This window comes from Salmo salar, chromosome 06, assembly GCF_965601325.2.
Source record: "Salmo salar chromosome 06, fSalSal1, whole genome shotgun sequence".
Classification (NCBI taxonomy): domain Eukaryota; kingdom Metazoa; phylum Chordata; class Actinopteri; order Salmoniformes; family Salmonidae; genus Salmo; species Salmo salar.
In genome coordinates this window covers 15533660-15555854 of record NC_138296.1, presented here as the reverse complement: position 1 = coordinate 15555854, position 22195 = coordinate 15533660, and the positions used below count along the sequence as shown (strand labels likewise).

Sequence of the window (22195 nt, the reverse complement as noted above, 5' to 3'; positions counted from 1 at the left end):
AGTTCTATTATATACTCACAGACAATGCAAAGAGTTTTAGAAACAGAGTGTTTTCTATCCGAATCTACCAATTATATGCATATCCTAGCTTCTGGGCCTGAGTAGCAGGCAGTATACTTTGGGCACACCTTTCATCCAGACGTGAAAATAGCGCCCTCAAGAACTGGTTCTGACATTTGATTTCTTGTTTGACATTTCTGCTGCACTGTTCGGAGCTAGTAACAAGCATTTGGCTGCACTCGCTATAACATCTGCTAAACTGTGTATGCGACCAATAAACTTTGATTTAATCACGATTCTACAATCATGGTCAACAAATGATAAAACAGGACACTCGAAGTTTGGTGCGATAACAGTAATTGACAAGGACACATTTCATTTAAGAATAAAGCCTTTATTTTGTCTTCCCACAGTTCAAGTTTGTCAAAACTACACAATGACGTGGTGGCATGTAGAGGGAATGAGAGAGGTAGACCATCAGTTCCATCCACCCAGTCATCAGCCTGTACAGTTCCATCCACCCTGTACAGTTCCATCCACCCAGTCATCCGCCTGTACAGTTCCATCCACCCAGTCATCAGCCTGTACAGTTCCATCCACCCTGTACAGTTCCATCCACCCAGTCATCCGCCTGTACAGTTCCATCCACCCAGTCATCCGCCTGTACAGTTCCATCCACCCAGTCAAGACCCTGTACAGTTCCATCCACCCTGTCATCAGCCTGTACAGTTCCATCCACCCTGTACAGTTCCATCCACCCAGTCATCAGCCTGTACAGTTCCATCCACCCAGTCATCAGCCTGACAGTTCCATCCACACTGTGTTACTCAATCTTCTCAACACATAAGGAATCAGTGTGTTGTGAGGAGCCTCTGTACTAATTGGAATAGTCCCACTCCACTTCTAGATCCTTAAGCTTCACAAACTACAAAGTAACCCATAAAGAACTAACACTGTCAGTTAGATAGTCATGAACACATTGTGAATGGGCCCATCACGCTACGTTCTAATGGGTTGTTCACTGCTCTAGTCTGCTTTACGGAACTAAAAAGTGGAACGGAACTATTCCGAGGATTACAGTGGCCCACTTCTAAGATGGCCGACAAGAAGAAAAAAAAGGTCAAATCACAGCAGCTCTTTATTTGCTTTCCCTTCTTTACTCACATATTATAAATACTCCTCATCCACCAACTTTGATAAGAAGCCAACTACAATGTATGTCAGAGAGGCTGAGAGAAGACCAGATAGGCTTACCAGTTACAGACCAAGGCTGCGTCTGAAATGGCACCCGGTTCCCTAGAAAGAAGAGATAGGGCATCCTTTTGGACGCACCCTAAAAACACTAAGGGCAAGTGCCACCACTACCACTGATGGTCACATGGCAGGATTCTCATAGTCCTGATCAAAGACCTGAGGGCCACTGCATAGCAGAGTCCAGAGGGTTGAGTTCCAGATCAACCCAGAGCCTCCCGACTCCCTATGGCACTTCTATAAAGTATGGAGTGGAAACTTTAACCAATATGGTGATTGCTTCACCTTGTTATAGTGCTCATACCTCCAAATCGGTCGCAGACCTAGATGATTGTCTAGGGATTAGGGGGTGGATTTGGGATTCAAGCCTAGATGGCAGGTACCCATTCACAGCCTAGCATGATCTCACACGTAGTCTTCCACCATAAAGGGTTGCGTTCATTGGGGCATGCAACGGGAAGCGTTTAACGTTTTGCAACGAGGAATCGAAAATTAGCGTTTCTTATTCGGACTAAGTCCAGGTAGTTCCTCACTGTTTGTTTTCTTCCGTTTGGTGCCTAATGAACACAACCCAGCGCTGAAGAGAGGTACAACATGGTGGGGAAATAAACATGGCCGCCTCCGCTGACTTAAAGCAGGGCATTGAAACCTGAGAGGTGGCTGCAGCAGATCGATCAAACAGGCGGATGATTACAGGAGGAGTCAGCGGGCTGCGTTTGCCTCTCACACACCCCGACTGCATTAAAACCAACCAGTACACATCAATCAGCCGCATAGCACACAACTACACGTCCACTCTGCCAACGTTACATTTAAAAAGAGAAAAAGTTGTCAAATAGTATTTACATCTTCAACACATAAATTATTTTCCCTAACATACTGTACGTGTAAGGCATGAGGCTTCGTAGACCTCTCTGTGCTTCAGGGACGAAACACGATACTGACATGTTCCTGTCCAGCACTCGGGAAAAGGAGATTGAGAAAAATGTAAAATTAAAAAGTTAAAATGGGTCAAACAGCAGCCCCCAACCACATCCAGGAAACCAAGTGATAGTCATAATTAATAATGAAACTACAGCTTTTAAAATGGCCCAAAGGGACTGGAAGATAGATGCAGTATAGTCTGGATAGTTAGATTATCATTCCCCCAATTACAAGTCCATGTACTATATGAGAATACACTGTTCACATCCTGTTGGTGACAGAGCAGGGTGTGATGGTTAGGAAGGGGCGGGGCAGAGGGGTGAGGGGGTTGTATATAGGGTCAGACGATAACGGATGCCTCACATTCCCATGCCACCAGAGACCTAGGTAGGACTTGCAATTCCTTTTGTCCAGAATCCCCAGTCACGCTTTCACCTTGGAACTTCCCCCTACAAAGAAACTTACTTCGTCTGACCCCTCCAGAGCCTCCCAAAACCCTGCCCGACGACAGCAGCTGCCGTCCCATTACTGACCAATCACCAGAAGGCGAGACGAGAAATGTAGGTCACCTCTTCCCCTCATGATACAATTCAGAAAGAGTAAAGACACTTCCTTAAATTCATATGTGATGAAAATATACAGTATTACAAACTGTATCAGAAAAACAAAAACGCATAAATGAAAAATATATATCTTTTCAATTCATTATACAGAAACGTACACATTTCACCGAATTCTTTTTCGCTTTCTGTGTAATTCAGAGTGATGGACATACAGTATGTGTAAAGAGAGATTTTCTTCCTGCTGATAGACACTGTCCAATCAGAAAACTGGTACAGTGAGGAGTTTGATTCAGTTTAGTTTGTAGGAGTAGAGGGAGGGAAAGGTTTGTTGGACCCGTGGGCGAGTTGACCATCTCCAGTTTGGGTGGACACCATCAACATCTTGAGTTCATATTACAAGCGCTTTCCCACGTGGCATCTGTGAGCTGTAGTCAGTCTTTGGGGAAACCCTGTAGGAGTAGGTAGGTGGACAGAAAGTTGGAGTTGTGTGGCAGATCAATTCCAGTGAGCTTTCTGAAAGGCCTTGGATTGGTGGGTGGAGAAGTCCCGCCAGCTCCTACCCTGGTGGGTGGAGGGGCATGTCAGTCTGCCAGGATGATCTTGACAAAGCTGGCTACGTCCGTCTCTTTGGAGTCATGCAGGGTGAAAAAGGGGTGTTGCTGTAAAAAAACACCATGAGTCAACAATTCCTAAAATAAACAGTAGTCCAACAGAAAGTACACATTTACACACAAGAATACATCATCCTGGTTTGACTAAACACTTGGGTAAGCCTGTCCTCTTGTGGACACATAACAAAGAGGAAACGGAGACAGGAAGTGAGCCTTTACAAAGACGATGTGAATGAAGAGAGAAAAACAACGCCTACAATCCAACAACATTACACGTATTCACCTGTCACTGATTTAAACAAATGCTTATGAGGATCTAAAACCAACCATTAATTCTGTGTAGGCGGGTCTCTCGTTGGGTTTCTTTCTTAAGCTGCAGAGAGAAAACAAAACAAAGAACTGAGAAACATACCTCAATACTGGACACTTCTTACAATATACCTTTAGTAAGAGCCCCCAACACATCAAAGCCTGTTTGAGGACAAAATTCTGATAACCTGGGATTTTTGGGAAAGTTTTCCCAGATATCCCGGTTAGGAGATTCCCAGAATCAGGAAGGAATAAGCAGGAAATCCAGAATCCTCCAACCTGGGAAGGTTGCCGTAATTGTGCAACCCCAAGTACACCAAAACACATTTACACCAGATAAGCCTACATGAAAGCTACAGCATGACATTTATAGTGGGCCAAGGTGGGACTAGGTCAGGAAAACTGGGTCATCCCCAAAAATGTAGGTGGATTCATTTCCAGGTCGTCTTTTTCCCCCAGGTTGCATTCACACTGGGCAGTCAGAGATGCACAGGCTGAAGGGGACCCAGGCCTGGACCCACAGGGAGGGGACAGCAGGGCAGTGCCACCTGCTGTTTGGTTCAACTGCCTCATCAGTAAGGCCAGACAGGCGGCATCCCAAATAACACCCTATTCCCTATACAGTGCACTACTTTTGACCAGGGCTCTAAACCCTACAGGTCCTGGTCAAAGGTAGTGCACTAAATAGTAGGGATGTTTTTTTTTTTTTTTTTAACTGTTCGAGTACTCGCAGGATTTTCTCGCAATACTCAGAATGGAGAATATATATTATACATATATATTTTTTAACTTTTAGAACACAAGGACAAATATGTGTGCGTATATCTATGCCAACGATGCCTAATTTATCATGACCATTACAGATTATATATATATATATTTATTTTAGTCAATAAAACAATTGCCATTTAAGATTCATTTCTTGAAACCATATCAACTGGTTATATTACATGGTGAAACAATCTTCTAAAATGGTAGTAACCTCAGCAGGGGCGCTTGCATGTAGAAGTCTATGGCTTTGCAATGGCATAGCCTTGTCTTGTTCATTTCCTGAGCACTCACAGTCAAGAAACCTATTTTAGAGCAAAAACATGATCTAATATAACAAGAAAACACAGAATATTTTTCCAAATGAAAGAAAAGTTGCCAGTGCGAAGTGATGTGCATCTGGAACAGTTATTCTCAACCAGTGATCATTTGAAACGAGGCTCAGTTTGGAACGTTGACATTTCTTCAGGGTTACAAACCAAAATCTTTTCGATATAGGCCTACAGATGTTCCATTTAGTTTATTCTGCCTGTTCTTTGGAATGTTCTAAATGGATTAACGTTGAACAATGCTCACAGTGATGAATACTGCGACAACATCAGTTTGGTTTAGTAGGTTTAGGCTTAATAATTCTTATGAAAACAGGCTTGTCTTTTTCAAACTAATGTTTCTGTATATTTTCAGTGTGGAACCATTCCACCATATACTTTTACAGTATTTGGGGGGAAAAAGGTGACCTCTGGTTAAAAAGAAAGGTTTGACGTCGAGTTCTCATACCCATCCATACTAAACAGAGAAGATGGTGCCATTTGGAATGCAGACAGGGAGAGAGAGATGGGCTCACCACCGGGAGCTGAAGTCCACAAACTCAGGGGAGAAGCGGTCCGAGGGCAGCTGTGGAGAGGGCTCATCCACTACCTGCTTCAGTTGCTGGAAGGGTGTACCCCACGAGTCATAGGGGAACTTCAGAATGGCCAGCTCAATCTGGGGCAGAGGACCAGACAGAGGCTTGTTAACCCACAGAGAGAGGCAGGCAGAAGCTCATCTTTCAACTATGGACACTGGTATTTACCGTCATAAAGAAACATGGGACAATACAGTAGAATCATCACTCAGACCAAGGTTGTATTCATTAGGACACACCATTACAAACTAACGTTGGAACAGAAAACAATCACATAAATTCAGGTAGCCCCTCTCCGTTTCAGTCCCATTTTCTTCTGTTTGGTGCCTAATGAACATGACCCTGCTGTTGAAAGAATTGGTTTGGGTGTTACTGGTAGCATACCGATTTGAGATGAATGGATGTAATTTGACATTAATGCACAGTTTACATGATCTCAATCCAGGATTTGGTCCCAATCAGGTCTGTGACTCACCATTGTGATTCCTAGACTCCAGATGTCTGACTTGACGCTGTAGCCTTTCTGGTTGAGGTCGGGGTTTATCCGTTCCGGCTGAAACCGAGGGAATGAAAACACTATCAACACCATTACATAATGACACCAACGCCATCACATAGGATAAGAATACCACTGTAACATATAACAACGACATCAACACAACAAGCACCAATCCTATTTCCTTCAGGCAGTGCGCTCCCAACCACAACTAGACCAGGCTCGTGTTAAGTATTTTTGTTGTGTTAGACGTTTTCCATGCGATGCCTAATGAACGTGGCCCAGACGGTGTCAGAGCCACCTCTCCCCATTCCTCCTCACTATCGCTGTTCAACACACTCTCCCTGTTGTTCTGTTAAGTTTCTCGCTGGCATCAGTGGTTTCTTTCATCAGGATTATTCAGAAATTAAAACAAATACATCATCTGCACAGAGGTGATCGTCACGTTTAGCATCTCAGGAACCACATCAATATGATGTAGAATTCTTCTGAGAGGCACAGCTTGACCATGAAAAAGAACCTGGAATCTGGCCAACCAATGACTGAAGAAGCCTTACGCTGCAACCAGGGTCGGCACAAAAAATGGAAACGTAGGAGGTACCACATTAAACCTCTTAGGGCTAGGGGGCAGTATTTTCACGGCCGGATGAAAAACGTACCCAATTTAAACAGGTTACTACTCTGTCCCAGAAACTAGAATATGCATAAAACTGTTTGAATGGTGTCTGTGAGTATAACAGAACTCATATGGCAGGCAAAAACCTGAGAAAAATCCAAGCAGGAAGTGGGAAGTCTGGTGCTTGTAGTCCTTTCAAGTGATTGCCTTGACTGTATACAGTGACTTAGGGTTCATTTTGCACTTCCTAAAGCTTCCACTAGATGTCAGCAGTCTTTAGAACAGTGTTTGAAGATTCTATGGTGAATTTGAAGGGAATACCAGCTGTAGTAAACTGGTGTCCCATTATAAGGCATGGGCTCAAGTCACGCGCAATGACTTGGGAGCGAGCTGAGTTCATATTCATATAGGTCCGGTTGGAATTTTATTCAAGGTATATGATAAAAACAACCTAAAGATTGATTCTATACATCGTTTGACATGTTTCTACAAACTGTAGTATAACTTTTTTGACTTTTTGTCTGGACTAAGTAAGCACGCGCGTAGTGGATTTGGATAGTGAATCTAACGCAAACAAAATGGATTATTTGGAAATAAATATGAACTTTATCTAACATTTATTGTGGAGCTGGGATTCCTGGGAGTGCCTTCTGATGAAGATAATCAAAGGTAAGTGAATGTTTATAATGTAATTTCTTAGTTTTATTGACTCCAAGATGGCGGGTTTCTGTTTGCTAGTTGTTAGTGTCATCTGGGCTGTACTCAGATTATTGCAAATTGTGCGTTCGCCGTGAACCTTTTTTGAAATCTGACAAAGCGATTACATTTAGGAGAAGTGTATCTATAATTCTGTGCATAACACTATATTGATCAATGTTTACGATGAGAATTTACATACTGTGTGTGCTCATTGTGCTGATTCACCGGTAGGTTTGGAGGGAAAACATTTCTCAACATTACGCGCCAATGTAAAATGCTGTTTTTGGATATAAATATGAACATTATCAAGCAAAACATGCATGTATTGTGTAACATAATGTCCTAGGAGTGTCATCTGACAAAGATCGTCAAAGGTTAGTGCTTCATTTAGCTGTGTTTTGGGTTTTTGTGATGCATCTAGTTGCTTGAAAAATGTCTGTGTGGTGTTTGAAGTTTATGTCCTAACAATCTAATTTTATGCTTTCGCCGTAAAGCCTTTTTGAAATCGGACAATGTGGTTAGATTAACGAGAAGTTTATCTTTAAAATGGTGTAAAATAGTTGATTGAGAAAATGGAATTATGAGATTTTAGCTGTTTTAAATTTGGCGCTCTGATTTTCCACTGGCTGTTGTCAAAATCAATCCCGTTAACGGGATGAGAACGGGAAGGGGTCCCATAGAGGTTAACTTGTTCGATATGGATGTTTCATTTTATTTCTTACGTGTCAAACTTCTCTAAAACAGGGTTTCCTTTAGGAAAATGTGGCGCAGGACATTTGACCGGCAGCATTTTAATTTAAACAGACATTTGAGAAATGTGCGCATTCACGAAATGTAGACATCGGGTGGGTATCTGATTAGGGAGTCCACCCATTGAAGTCACTTTTACATGATGGTTATTCATTTTAACAGAACATGCCACTCCAGGATGCAACGGAGTCTGGGACAGTTGTGGGACGAAGGATCCCAAATTCATACAAACAGTAGGCCTAGGCTACATTAAAAAAAATAACGAGGCTGATGCAACAGAGCAGAACATTAACTTAAAATGTCGATAAACTATTATTTCTTCACATTATAAGCGCAGCAATGAGCACAAGGCAGTAGGCTATACGCGGATGTTCATTCCATAATGCAATTAGCATGAAAACACCATTGTCAAATCGCACCGCACACACAATTTAGAAAGAGGGGAGAACTAAAGATGCAACTAGCATGGGTTGCTAACATGACTAGGATTGTGCCTTTGGCTACTGGACAATGAAAGAAAGTTGAATATGCTACTGGTTTCAATGGCATATGGAAGTCTATAAAATAATTGCCACCACGTTTCTATGGTCGGATTTTTCTTTGAAGGTAGGAAAGACATGTCTCATAATATGAAGTAAAACATTCAGGTTTCAAACAATTACATGCATGTTTTCAAAATGCATACTGCCTCCAGCTCATTTCAAAGTGGTGTGTGACGCACTGAAGCCTACACATACCGTTGCATATATAAATGGGAAACACAATTTACCACAAGTGGACTCCAATCAAGTTGTAGAAACCTCTCAAGGATGATCAATGGAAACAGGATGCACCTGAGCTCAATTTCGAGTCTCATAGCAAAGGGTCTGGAAGCTTATGTAAATAAGGTATTTCTATTTGTAATACATTTGCAAACATTTCTAAAAACTTGTTTTCGATTTGTCATTAGAAAAATAAATGAATTGAATCCATTTTATATAAGGATGCACTGTAAGCATGACCGGTCAAATGCATTTATGTCGACTGGTATTTCCATCAATGAATAGGCTAAAAAGCATTATTTTGCAATAGGATTTTCTCTTCTCCTGGACAATTGTCTCTCGGCAGCTACATTTTTTTGGCTTTTCAATTCTTTTTTACCAAAAGCCGTCTATTACCGGCTAACAGAAACCCTGGTGCCTACTGAACATAGCCAAGAAGGTGTCAGAGCTCACCCACCTCTCTCTCTCTCTCTCCCCCCATTCCTACTCACCGCCATGTAGGGCTTGCAGCCGGCATCCATGGTCTTGGCCATAGAGTCCACCAGGTGGCCGCTGATGCCAAAGTCACACATCTTCACCTGGCCCTGTGTGTTGATCAGCACGTTGGACGGTTTCACATCTGCACAAAGGTCAGATTTATTTTTAAAAAATAATATTTTTCATAATAAGGAATAGTTGTCCCGACAACTGTGGCGGAGAGCAAAAAAATACAAATAAAACAAAGGACCATTTCAGATCAACATGAGTAAAGGAGATGATCGAGTGATGAGTAACCGTGCCCAAGACATGAAGAGTTGTTAGCTCCCCAAGCTATTTGCCTTGGCTTTAGCTCAGCAGGCTAACAAAATCGTATCCTTCATTTACCTCGGTGTATCACTGAAAGTTTGTTATGCAGATGCTCCAAAGCCTTGACGATCTGGAGAGAGAGACAGAAGCAGTTACACACGGCATTTTAATGACATCATTCCAGATAACCTGAGGGAACAGGAGTAGCTGTGTGACTGTTCCTTATACAGCATCACGACAAGCTGGTGTGGACACCTTTTACAGATGACAATATAAATCATATCAATAGGACAGTGTACTTCAGTATTATCCATGTTGTTTTGTTCTGTTTCTCTGGCATCAGTGGTTTCTTTCATCAGGATTATTCAGAAATTAAAACAAAATACATCATCTGCACAGAGGTCAGTGTGACGTTATACTGTAACTCTAAGCATTATTCAGTAACCCTGCAGGTTGTGCTCATTAGGCACCAAACAGAATAAAAACTGAAACAGGGAGGGCCTACCTGGACCAATAAGAAACTCATTTGTTTTCCATTGCAAATCGTTTGTTTAAATGATCTTCATTGTGTGCCCTGATGAACACGACCCAGGTGTCCACTCACCGCTACAGTGATCTTCCCCAGGATGTCTTCAGGGATGGTCATGCCTTTATCTATCACCTGCTTGTAGAACTTATCCAGAGACGTGTCCATCAGCTCCATGCAGATCCACACGTCACCCTGGCAACACAGAGACAAACACCTATTACTATAGAACTACCTCTTTAAATACTCAGCCTGTTTGTTTTTCTCTCTCTGGCATCAGTGGTTTCTTTCATCAGGATTACTCAGAAATTAAAACAAAATACATCATCTGCACAGAGGTCAGTGTGACACACACAAAGAAAAGCAAATAAGTCCTTCCGTGACTAATACAGAGGAGACTACTTTTAATCGTAATTTGAAAACTCAACTGAATTGAAAATGTATTTGAGGGCAGAAAGATGTGGCCAAGTGAAAGCCAGCCTAGCCACGGGCTTCCACCATAATGTTGTTTTCACAGGTTTGGTTTTTCCATTTATGTTTTGAGGTTGGACTTTTAGCACGTAGGGCGCACTGACTGGTGTCATCTCGTTAGTCAGCATGTGTTACACCTGTGCTGGTTCCCCCCCCATCTCGTTAGTCAGCATGTGTTACACCTGTGCTGGTCCCCCCCCCCATCTCGTTAGTCAGCATGTGTTACACCTGTGCTGGTCCCCCCCCATCTCGTTAGTCAGCATGTGTTACACCTGTGCTGGTTCCCCCCCATCTCGTTAGTCAGCATGTGTTACACCTGTGCTGGTTCCCCCCCATCTCGTTAGTCAGCATGTGTTACACCTGTGCTGGTCCCCCCCCCCCCCCCCCCATCTCGTTAGTCAGCATGTGTTACACCTGTGCTGGTCCCCCCCCCCCCCCCATCTCGTTAGTCAGCATGTGTTACACCTGTGCTGGTCCCCCCCCCCCCCATCTCGTTAGTCAGCATGTGTTACACCTGTGCTGGTTCCCCCCCCCCCCATCTCGTTAGTCAGCATGTGTTACACCTGTGCTGGTTCCCCCCCCCCCCCATCTCGTTAGTCAGCATGTGTTACACCTGTGCTGGTTCCCCCCCATCTCGTTAGTCAGCATGTGTTACACCTGTGCTGGTCCCCCCCCCCCCCATCTCGTTAGTCAGCATGTGTTACACCTGTGCTGGTTCCCCCCCATCTCGTTAGTCAGCATGTGTTACACCTGTGCTGGTTCCCCCCCCCCCCCATCTCGTTAGTCAGCATGTGTTACACCTGTGCTGGTTCCCCCCCCCCCATCTCGTTAGTCAGCATGTGTTACACCTGTGCTGGTTCCCCCCCATCTCGTTAGTCAGCATGTGTTACACCTGTGCTGGTTCCCCCCATCATTCTAGAATAACAATCCTTTATCTGGTCTTCCCTAATTTAGTTTTGTTCCACCTTTTTTGGTTTGCTTCCTGTCTTTAAGTTTGGTAATTTTGTTTGCCTCCTCTTGGGCAAATATAGTGTGTCTCATGGTGGGTGTCTTTTAGGTCCCAGTTGTTGGTGCTAGTCAACTTTCAGTGGACACCCCCATGAGTGTCCTTCAGAACCCCTCCTGAAACCCTACCCGTTTCCTTTTGGTTGTTCTTGGTTCCCCTTTCGGTTTGAGTGACAATTTTTGGTTTTCTTGCTGGGGAACGTAACAACCTGTTAAGTCTTTTCCAACCAGTTGATGAAGGGAACGACACAAGGACAGTTTTTTTTAACCAATTAAAATAAAGTCCAGATAACTCCATCTTAATTTGACAAACTAAGAGTGAATGTGACGGTGTGCCGTCTATGGCTGTTTACACAAGTAACCCAATTCAGATTTCTGGCCAATAATTGGTATTTTGAACAAATCAGAACTTTTGCCAATAAATGGGCAAAATACAATAATTTGGCTGCCTGTGTAAACCCAGTCTGTGCTACAGATGTGGTGCTGAGTGACAGTGTCCAGGCAAACCCAGGCTGTGCTACAGATGTGGTGCTGAGAGCTGACCTCTCTGAAGAGAGCGCCGTAGAAGGTGACCGTGAAGAAGCAGTCCACGGTCCTCATGGAGATGTCCAGGTCCATCAGCAGTCTCTTCTGCTCCAGGGTGTTCACTGTGGCCCGGATCCTCTGGGAGGGGGGCAGTCAGAGAAATACAATCAATAGAAGGAACAAAGCCCTTTGGCTCAGACCATGGCAATTTGAATGGAAGACTCACAGGAATACTAATTAGCTCTTCCATAATGTATCTATTTTGTATTTGTGTGTAAATTAAATATAGTTAAGGGCTCACTTGTTAAAGATTGACTTCACAGTGAAAATAAACTTTAAATTTGTTATGACATCTGCATATGACACCATAACCTCATCCATTACTGTTAAACTACCTGTTTAGTTTCTCTCTGGCATCAGTGGTTTCTTTCATCAGGATTATTCAGAAATTAAAACAAATACATCATCTGCACAGAGGTCATTCATTGTCACGTTTGGCTTGACAATAAAAAAAATGTAAAACATATTTAACCTTTATTTACCTAGGCAAGTAAGTTAAGAACAAATTCTTATTTACAATGACGGCCTACCCCGGCCAAACCCTAACCTGGACAACGCTGGTCCAATTGTGCGCCGCCCTATGGGACTCCCAATCACGGCCGGTTGTGATACAGCCTGGAATCGAACCAGGGTCTGTAGTGTCACCTCTAGCACTGAGATGCAGTGCCTTAGACCGCTGTGCCACTCGCGAGCCCAAAATGACCATGGGAGTTGTCAAAACAGCAGAGGTCTGTGTTGGTCAGGAGTGTTGATGTTGAGATAGAGCTGTGTGGCTTGTCTTTAAATGTGACACGTACACTTATTTAATAAACATCTCAGATATATAAATAGAAAATGTCTGTTTTGACTTTTGAAAACATCTAATATTATCAAATAAACATCTCTGATAAAGTGCCGTCGGAAAGTATTCAGAACCCTTGACTTTTTTCCCCATTTCGTTACGTTACAGCCTTATTCTAAAATGTATTCAATATCCCCGCCCCCCACCAACCTAGACACAATACCCCACAATACCCCATAATGACAAAGCAAAAACTGGTTAAGACATTTTTGAAAATGTAAAAAAAAATAAAATAACATATATATATTTTTTTAAACAAAACTGAAATGCCTTATTTACATCAAGGGGTCTGAATACTTTCCGAATGCACTGTACAGAAATCTAAAATGTCTTTCAGTAGAACGCAATATTTTGAAACATTCAGATACAAATATGCTATGTAGAACAAACATGCCTCTGACATGTAGAATAAGGAATTGTTTTGTCTCTATTCATGGCATTTCTATCTGCAACGTTCCATAACGTTGGCTCATTTAACATGGACCCTGGAGCCAACTGGAGCACTCCACCCACCTTGACGGCCATGATAAGCCCACTGGGCACATGTCTCATCTTGTCCACCACACCATACGCTCCTCTACCCAGCTCCCCAATCTGCTCCAAGTCATCTGCCTTCACAACAAAGTTCTGGCCAGAGAGAGAAACACAGTGGAGAGGGAAAGAGGTCTATCAGCCAATCACATCAAGTTCAACCAATACATGCAAAAGAGAAAACCCCAGAGTCGTGTTCATTAGGACCCATCAGAAAACAAAAATAAAATATTTCTAATTGGACAAGTCCAGGTAAACCTGGGTGGTATAGTTTTGGATTTCTGAGTCAGGTAATGACATCACCATTTTGACACCAAAACCATATACTTGTCGTTGACTACAGTACAACCCTCTTCAACACTCTCCCTGTCTTTTTGTTTAGTTTCTCTCTGGCATCAGTGATTTGTTTCATCAGGATTATTCAGAAATTAAAACAAATACATCATCTGCACAGAGGAGATCATCACGTTTGTCTGAGATGCACAGTGTGAGAAAAGTCTATCAGTCACATCAAAGTCACCCAGTAAATGCATTAGAGAAAACGCTAAGGTCGTGTTCATTAGGACATGCAACAGAAAACATTTTCAAAAAGCTTAGCAACGCAAAACTAAAGTAAGTGCTTCTTATAGGACAAGTCCAGGGGTGTAAACATTAGTCCAAAGTTACAAAACATGAGTTTCTATTGGACAAATTCAGGTCCGTCCCCATTCCGTTTAAGAAACATTTTCCAACAGAATCGGCGTAATGAATACACCCCAAGCAGTCCCTCCCTGTTTCAGTCCGTTTTCGTCCGTTTGGTGTCTAATGAACATGACCCAAGTAAAACCACAAAAGGTGACAGAAAGTGAAGTACTACAGCCTGAACACAACGTTCTTCCTTTCCCCACCTTTTCTCCAATGGTAACACAGGCTTTGGAATCCAGATCTCGAGGGGGGCTGAGGAGAGAGGAAAGGTAGTGGGATTAATACCATGCATTCCTTTAAAAATGTGACATCGATATCAAACACCAACAACTAATGCTCTTTCTCATTGAACATCACACTGTATGACTGTACTTTGACAAGATGCTATGTGAAACCTGGGTGGTAGAGTTTAGGGTGTGAAAGAGGAGATTGGGGTGATCACATCAGCATATGAAACCATAACCTCATCATCTATTACTGTACAGCTACCTCGTCAGTACGCTCTCCCTGTTTCTTTTGTTAGCTTCTCTCTGGCATCAGCGGTTTTCCTCTTCATCATTATTAAGAAATTAAAACAAACACAATCTGCACAGAGGTCATCGTCACGTTTGTGAAAAACACACAGCAGTGGCTAATTTCCAGGGTATCTTTTTTGGAGTCGTGCTGCACAGATGATGAGATCTCAATATCTGGAGAAGTGTTTAGCCTACCATCTCAGGAACCACGTTAATATGATATAGCAGTCTTCTGAGATGCACAGCGTGACCACGAAAAAGACAACCTGGAATCCGGCCAACCAATGACAGAGAAGAAGCCTTACGCTGCAGCTGCAGGTGGGGGCTGATCAAAGACCTCTTTGGAGAGCTTGAGGCCTGGGTTCTTCTTCTTCCCTATGAGAGGATGGGGAGAGGAGAGATCAGCCTAGTTCTTTCAGAAAACTCATCTGTACCATGACCTGTCAATCTTCACTTTAAATAAACCAGAACAGAGAAAGTTGAACCTTGTGTTGTGAGAATGCTTGGATTTGATTTTCAGTGGGGTAGCTGTTCTGTTTTTGGTGTGGACTTCCGACTTGTACTGTAACGTGTTACTGACTGTACAGCTCCATTTGTTATCTACCCAGAGATTGCTTAACAATAGGAAACAGGTGAATGACTCGCTCATAAATCGGAATGATGACACAGAGAGCGAGAAAGCAGAAACAGATTATCTCACTCATTAACCCTCTGTTTTGTCTAACCCTATTGTTATACAAGCAGTAGTTTAACCGCTTTGGTTTGTCCGAACCAAAGTCTCAACCATAATCAGAATAGCCACTGAACAGTGACTCACGTTAGCTCCTGCAGTAGGTCTGCTGCTGCCTACACAATGGAGACCAGAGACCTCTCCCTGTGTGAAATGCACACTACAGTGCATTCATAAACACTGTTCACAAGCAACAAGTGGGGACTTCTCATCCAGGCTAGGGCAACGGGGCCATGCTGGTGTAAAACAACAACCCCAACTGAAGGAACGTGGGATTCAGACGAGGACTGCGCCTCAATAGTCTAAACACCCTTTTCTCCTCTCCTGATCTGCACAACATTGGATGAGGTGATACAGCAGAAAGATATTTAGGACCTGCTCTCATCCAGGGCCTGAGGCAGGTTGATTTCTGACAGCTATTGGCAGGTACATTTGCAGAGGTCCTGTTAAATGCAGAATTCTGTGTTGTCACGCAAACAAAAAATGAAAACGCAAAAGAAAAATCTTGCTGTGTTTTGTAAAACGCTGGTTTAAATGCTTTTTTTTGCCCAGACTAATTTGTGCTTCAGCTGCACTTCACTCAGATGAGAATTCACAAAACAGACATTCTATCAGTAGACAGCACTCTGGACTGATTCTCTGTTTTACTTTTCTCGGTGTAGCCTACTTTTCTCTGGTAAAATGTACGATTAGCTTCCGGCAAAACATCAGGAAATGTAGCTGGCGACATTCTTTCTATGATAAACAGAAATATGATGGCCATGTATCGTTTTTGCTAAAAACACACACACACACACACACACTATTTTGCTTCAGTAGTGATCAGGGGTATAAAAATATAGTTTACCTTCACAGAAAATACATTAGTGCAACACATTTGGCAGAAATAGCTTAATTCATCAGATGACAATAGAAGTGCAACACTATTTGGCATTCAGTCACACAAGTAAATGAGCTTACAATGAAAAAGCTATAGCTTTTAAATAATATGGTCATTTACTTGTGTGGCTGATGAATTAAGCTATTTCTGCCGAATGTGTTGCACTAATGTATTTCCACATACTTCTGTATATATAGTGTACATTGGCTCAGAGTTAACCAGACACTTAAACACCACTTGCTGTTTAAAGCTTCCATTGGCTCTCTGTACCACGAACAACTGGAAATAAGGCTGCAGAGAGCAGAGACACCATTCATAAAGGCAGTGCAACGTTTTGCAATGTTGCAAGTGAAGCATTTAGGTTGGGTATACTGTGTTGGCCGGGTAATACAGTGCAGCCTAATCGTGGGTGGATTATCTGCAGTACATACACAGGAGGCTAAATGTTAGCAAATAACCTACATATCCGGATGAAAGCAAGTTCGTATAGACTGGACAGGTAGCATCTCATGCTCTCAGATGAGCCACTGCAGACGTCCAGCTTCCCAGTAAGATTCATTGACTTCCCAGTGAAATACAGTGAGGGGAGATTCATTGACTTGTGCTATGCTCACATGCACCCAGCAGAGTAAAAATAGATGTTCATTTCCTCCGTCAAGCTAAAAAAAGAGCATTCAAAACCTTCTTAAAATGACCTAGAACAACAGTATAAAAAACAGCCTTTGTCCCAACTGAAGTAGCATGTCAAGAAATTGCCTTTTTCCCCTTCATTCACTTTTGGTTATTTGAAATGGAATCTCCAAAATATCACTATATTTAAAACAAGTGTTACGTTCCCCAGTTTCTGTGTTGTGGTTTGTGTATTATCATGTATGTATTTCAGGAAATGGATTCCTGAAATTCTCTACGAGCAGCTGATTGGTCAATCAACATTGATGATTGGAGAGCTGAACCCGCCCCCTCATCAGGACGCAGCTGTCTCCAATTACTAACTTCTTCTGAAGCTATATAAGCCCCAGTTCTGTTGCTCAGAAAGAGAGATGATTGCAGAGAGATATTTGTTGGGAGACCCAGAGATAATGGTTGAGAGTTATAGCATGTTGGTGGTTGCTAAGACATTTGGTATGTACTGTGTAGTTGTTGCTCAGAGAGAGCTTCTTTAATGTCCTGAGTTAATAGTTTTTTCTCAGTTTGTTGTGAAGACATTTAGAATATTCTGTTTCATTTGTTCCCAAGGGGGAAGGGGAAGGCACCTAGGGAGTGCTTAGGCAAGAGGCCCGTGGGCATACATATACCCGTAGTAATTTATTGTCTACGCACACTAGGAAAGACCTGGGCGGACCATCCCCTGTATTTTGGTTAGTGCACCAGGTGGTGCTAGTTAGTTAAGTAGTGGGTAGGCAGGTAAAGTAGGAGAGGGGGCTTTGATATTTAGTTTCTTTGCTTTGGTTCCGTCCAGCCCCTTTTCCCCAACCTTACCGCGTGAAGGAATAAATTCCCAGTAAACGGTATTCTCTGCCTTTTTGTCATCCTTGCTCACACCTACACTTCCACACCTTTTTCACACCACAGAGAGTTAAGTTGTATTCCCTCTTTCTAGAGGCGTGCGTAACAACAAGCCATAGAAAGCTGGTTGAAAATTCAGTTTAATATTTGTTCAGTCTTTTCTGGTGGATTAAACAAATATTGTTGAACTCAACAACAAAAAATAACATGTTTAAAAATGGTTTAATCTTTGTAAATGATATAAATAGGACTGGTGGAATGGTTAACAAAACATGGAAATGTCTGCTGTATTCAAAATTACAACCAACTGATTGCAGCATCACTGCAAAAATGGAGGCGGCAAGTGGAAAGGGGAGAAGGTAAGGATTCACAAAACTATGCCGGATTCAAAACTTTATTTTTCACATTAAAATTATACAACATTTTTGCAACCAATACAAATGTTATATATATATATATATATATATATATATACACACACACACGCAGTATCAGTCAAAAGTTGACACCTACAAATTCCACACTTTATTTTCACTATTTTCTACATTGTAGAATAATAATGAAGACATCAAAACTATGAAATAACACACATGGAATCATGTAACCAACAAAAAAAGTTAAATATAAAATATTTTGATTTGTTTCAGATTCTTCAAAATAGCCACCCTTTGCATTCTGTCAACCAGCTTCATGAGGTAGTCACCTGGAATTAATTTCAATACACAGGTGTGCCTTGATAAAAGTGAATGTGGAATTGCTTTCTTTCTTTATGCGTTTGAGCCAATCAGTTGTGTGGTGACAAGGTAGGGGTGGTATACAGAAGATGGTATTTTACCAAATAGGGATAAGTCCATACTATGACAAGAACAGTTCAAATAAGCAAAGAGAAATGACAGTCCATTACTTTAAGACATGAAGGTCAGTCAATCCGGAAAATTAAGAACTTCTAAAGTTTCTTTAAGTACAGTCGCAAAAACCATCAAGCGCTATGATGAAACTGGCTCTCATGAGGACCGCCACAGGAAAGGAAGACCCAGAGTTACCTCTGCTGCAGAGGATAAGTTCATTAGAGTTAATTGCACCTCAGATTGCAGCCCAAATAAATGCTTCACAGAGTTCAAGTAACAGACACATCTCAACATCAACTGTTCAGAGACTGCGTGAATCAGGCCTTCATGGTCGAATTGCTGCAAAGAAACCACTACTAAAGGACACCAACAAGAAGAGACTTGCTTGGGCCAAGAAACACGAGCAATGGACATTAGACAGGTGGAAACCAAATTTGAGATTTTTGGTTCCAACCGCCATGTCTTTGTGAGATGATCTCCGCATGTGTGGTTCACACCGTGAAGCACGGAGGAGGTGTGATAGTGCTTTGCTGGTGACACTGTCAGTGATTTATTTAGAATTCAAGGCACACTTAACAGCATGGCTACCAAAACATTCTGCAGCGATATCCCATCTGGTTTGCACTTAGTGGGACAATCATTTGTTTTTCCAACAGGACAATGACCAAACACACCTCCAGGCTGTTTTTTTTATTTCACCTTTATTTAACCAGGTAGGCTAGTTGAGAACAAGTTCTCATTTACAACTGCGACCTGGCCAAGATAAAGCAAAGCAGTGCGACACAACAACACCGAGTTACACATGGAATAAACAAACATACTGTCAATTATACAACAGAGAAAGTCTAAATACAGTGTGTGCAAATGAGGTAGGATAAGGGGGGGTGACGTAATAAATGGGCCATTGTGGCAAAATTATTACAGTATGGCAAATTAAACACGGGGGGAGAGATGTGCAGAAGATGAGTGTGCAAGTAGTGGTACTGGGGTGCAAAGGAGCAAAATAAATAACAATATGGTGATGAGGTAGTTGGATGGGCTATTTACAGATTGGCTATGTACATGTGCAGTGACCTGTGAGCTGCTCTGACAGCTGGTGCTTAAAGCTAGTGAGGGAGATATCAGTCTCCAGCTTCAGTGATTTTTGCAGTTCGTTCCAGTCATTGTCAGCAGAGAACTGGAAGGAAAGGCGGCCAAAGGAGGAATTGGCTTTGGGGGTGACCAGTGAAATATACCTGCTGGAGCGCGTGCTGCGTGTGGGTGCTGCTATGGTGACCAGTGAGCTGAGATAAGGCGGGGCTTTACCTAGCAACGACTTATAGATGACCTGGAGCCAGTGGGTTTAGCGACAGATATGAAGCGAGGGCCAGCCAACGAGAGCATACAGGTCGCAGTGGTGGGTAGTATATGGGGCTTTGGTGACAAAAAGGATGGCACTGTGATAGACTGCATCCAATTTGCTGAGTAGTGTTGGAGGCTATTTTGTAAATTACCTCACCAAAGTCAAGGATCGGTAGGATAGTCAGTTTTACGAGGGTATGTTTGGCAGCATGAGTGAAGGATGCTTTGTTGCGAAATAGGAAGCCGATTCTAGATTTAATTTTGGATTGGAGATGCTTATTGTGAATCTGGAACGAGAGTTTACAGTCGAACCAGACACCTAGATATTTGTACTAGTCCACATATTCTAAGTCAGAACCGCCCAGAGTAGTGATGCTGGACAGGTGGGTAGGTGTGGGCAGTGATCGGTTGAAAAGCATGCATTTAGTTTTACTTTCATTTAAGAGCTGTTGGAGGCCACGGAAGGAGAGTTGTATGGCATTAAAGCTCGTCTGGAGGTTAGTTAACACAGTGTCCAAAGAAGGGCCAGAAGTATACAGAATTGTGTCGTCTGCGTAGAGGTGGATCAGAGACTCACCAGCAGCAAGAGCGACATCATTGATGTATACAGAGAAGAGAGTCGGCCCGAGAATTGAACCCTGTGGCACCCCCATAGAGACTGCCAGAGGTCCGGACAACAGACCCTCCGATTTGACACACGGAACTCTGTCTGAGAAGTAGTTGGTGAACCAGGCTAGGCAGTCATTTGAGAAACCAAGGCTGTTGAGTCTGCCGATAAGAATATGGTGACTGACAGAGTCGAAAGCCTTGGCCAGGTCGATGAATACAGCTGCACACTATTGTCTCTTATCGATGGTGGTTATGATATCGTATAGGACCTTGAGCGTGGCTGAAGTGCACCCATGACCAGCTCTGAAACCAGATTGAATAGCGGAGAAGGTACGGTGGGATTCGAAATGGTCGGTGATCTGTTTCTTAACTTGGCTTTCGAAGACCTTAGAAAGGCAGGGTAGGATAGATAGGTCTGTAGCAGTTTGGGTCCAGAGTGTCTTCCCCGTTGAAGAGGGGGGGATGACCGCGGCAGCTTTCCAATCTTTGGGGATCTCAGAAGATACGAAAGAGGTTGAACAAGCTAGTAATAGGGGTTGCAACAATTGCGGCGGATAATTTTAGGAAGAGAGTCCAGATTGTCTAGCCCTGCTGATTTGTAGGGGTCCAGATTTTGCAGCTCTTTCAGAACATCAGCTATCTGGATTTGGGTGAAGGAGAAATGGGGGAGGCTTGGGCAAGTTGGAGTGAGGGGTGCAGGGCTGTTGACCAGGGTCGGGGTAGCCAGGTGGAAAGCATGGCCAGCCGTAGAAAAATGCTTATTGAAATTCTCAATCGCGGATTTATCGGTGGTGACAGTGTTTTCTAGCCTCAGTGCAGTGGGCAGCTGGGAGGAGGTACTCTTATTCTCCATGGACTTTACAGTGTCCCAGAACTTTTTGGAGTTAGTGTTACAGGATGCAAATTTCTGTTAGGAAAGCAAAGGCTAGCTTTTTCAAACTGCCTGTGTATATTGGTTCCTAACTTCCCCAAAAAATTGCATATCGCGGGGGCTATTCGATGCTAATGCAGTACGCCACAGGATGTTTTTGTGCTGGTCAAGGGCAGTCAGGTCTGGAGTGAACCAAGGGCTATATCTGTTCCTGGTTCTACATTTTTTGAATGGGGCATGCTTATTTAAGATGGTGAGGAAAGCACTTTTAACCTCTATGGGCTAGCGTCCCACCTACGTAACAGCCACTTGCAGCCTGTGGCGCGATTTTCAAAACCTTAAAAATCCTATTACTTCAATTTCTCAAACATATGACTATTTTACAGCTATTTAAAGACAAGACTCTCGTTAATCTAACCACACTGTCCGATTTCAAAAAGGCTTTACAACGAAAGCAAAACATTAGATTATGTCAGCAGAGTACCAAGCCAGAAATAATCAGACACCCATTTTTCAAGAATTTACTAACAATTTACTAAATTACTCACGATAAACGTTCACAAAAAGCATAACAATTATTTTAAGAATTATAGATACAGACCTCCTCTATGCACTCGATATGTCCGATTTTAAAATAGCTTTTTGGTGAAAGCACATTTTGCAATATTCTAAGTACATAGCCCAGGCATCACGGGCTCGCTATTTAGACACCCGGCAAGTTTAGCACTCACCATAATCATATTTACTATTATAAAAGTTTGATTACCTTTTGTTGTCTTCGTCAGAATGCACTCCCAGGTCTGCTACTTCAATA

The 22195-nt window shown here is 42.7% G+C and overlaps 1 protein-coding gene across 2 annotated transcripts in view; it reads right to left on the bottom strand.

Moving 5' to 3' along the window:
* Window positions 1-373: 373 nt before the first annotated feature.
* Window positions 374-22195, bottom strand: part of LOC106606355 (dual specificity mitogen-activated protein kinase kinase 6) — a 29000-nt gene continuing 7178 nt past the window's right edge. The window contains exons 2-13 of one of the 2 annotated variants that reach the window (XR_014392606.1): window positions 14902-14971; window positions 14285-14333; window positions 13380-13493; window positions 11984-12103; window positions 10043-10159; window positions 9517-9568; window positions 9144-9271; window positions 5806-5883; window positions 5271-5410; window positions 3677-3722; window positions 632-3397; window positions 374-503 (exon numbers count right to left, since the gene is read on the bottom strand). Coding sequence is in view for 1 of the 2 variants with exons in the window: in XM_045719809.2 (XP_045575765.1) it covers window positions 3320-3397; window positions 3677-3722; window positions 5271-5410; window positions 5806-5883; window positions 9144-9271; window positions 9517-9568; window positions 10043-10159; window positions 11984-12103; window positions 13380-13493; window positions 14285-14333; window positions 14902-14971 (992 nt within the window). In the remaining variant the exon portion in view is untranslated. Of the gene's footprint in view, window positions 3398-3676; window positions 3723-5270; window positions 5411-5805; window positions 5884-9143; window positions 9272-9516; window positions 9569-10042; window positions 10160-11983; window positions 12104-13379; window positions 13494-14284; window positions 14334-14901; window positions 14972-22195 lie in introns of both variants that reach the window. The other variant, XM_045719809.2, reaches the window with a different exon arrangement.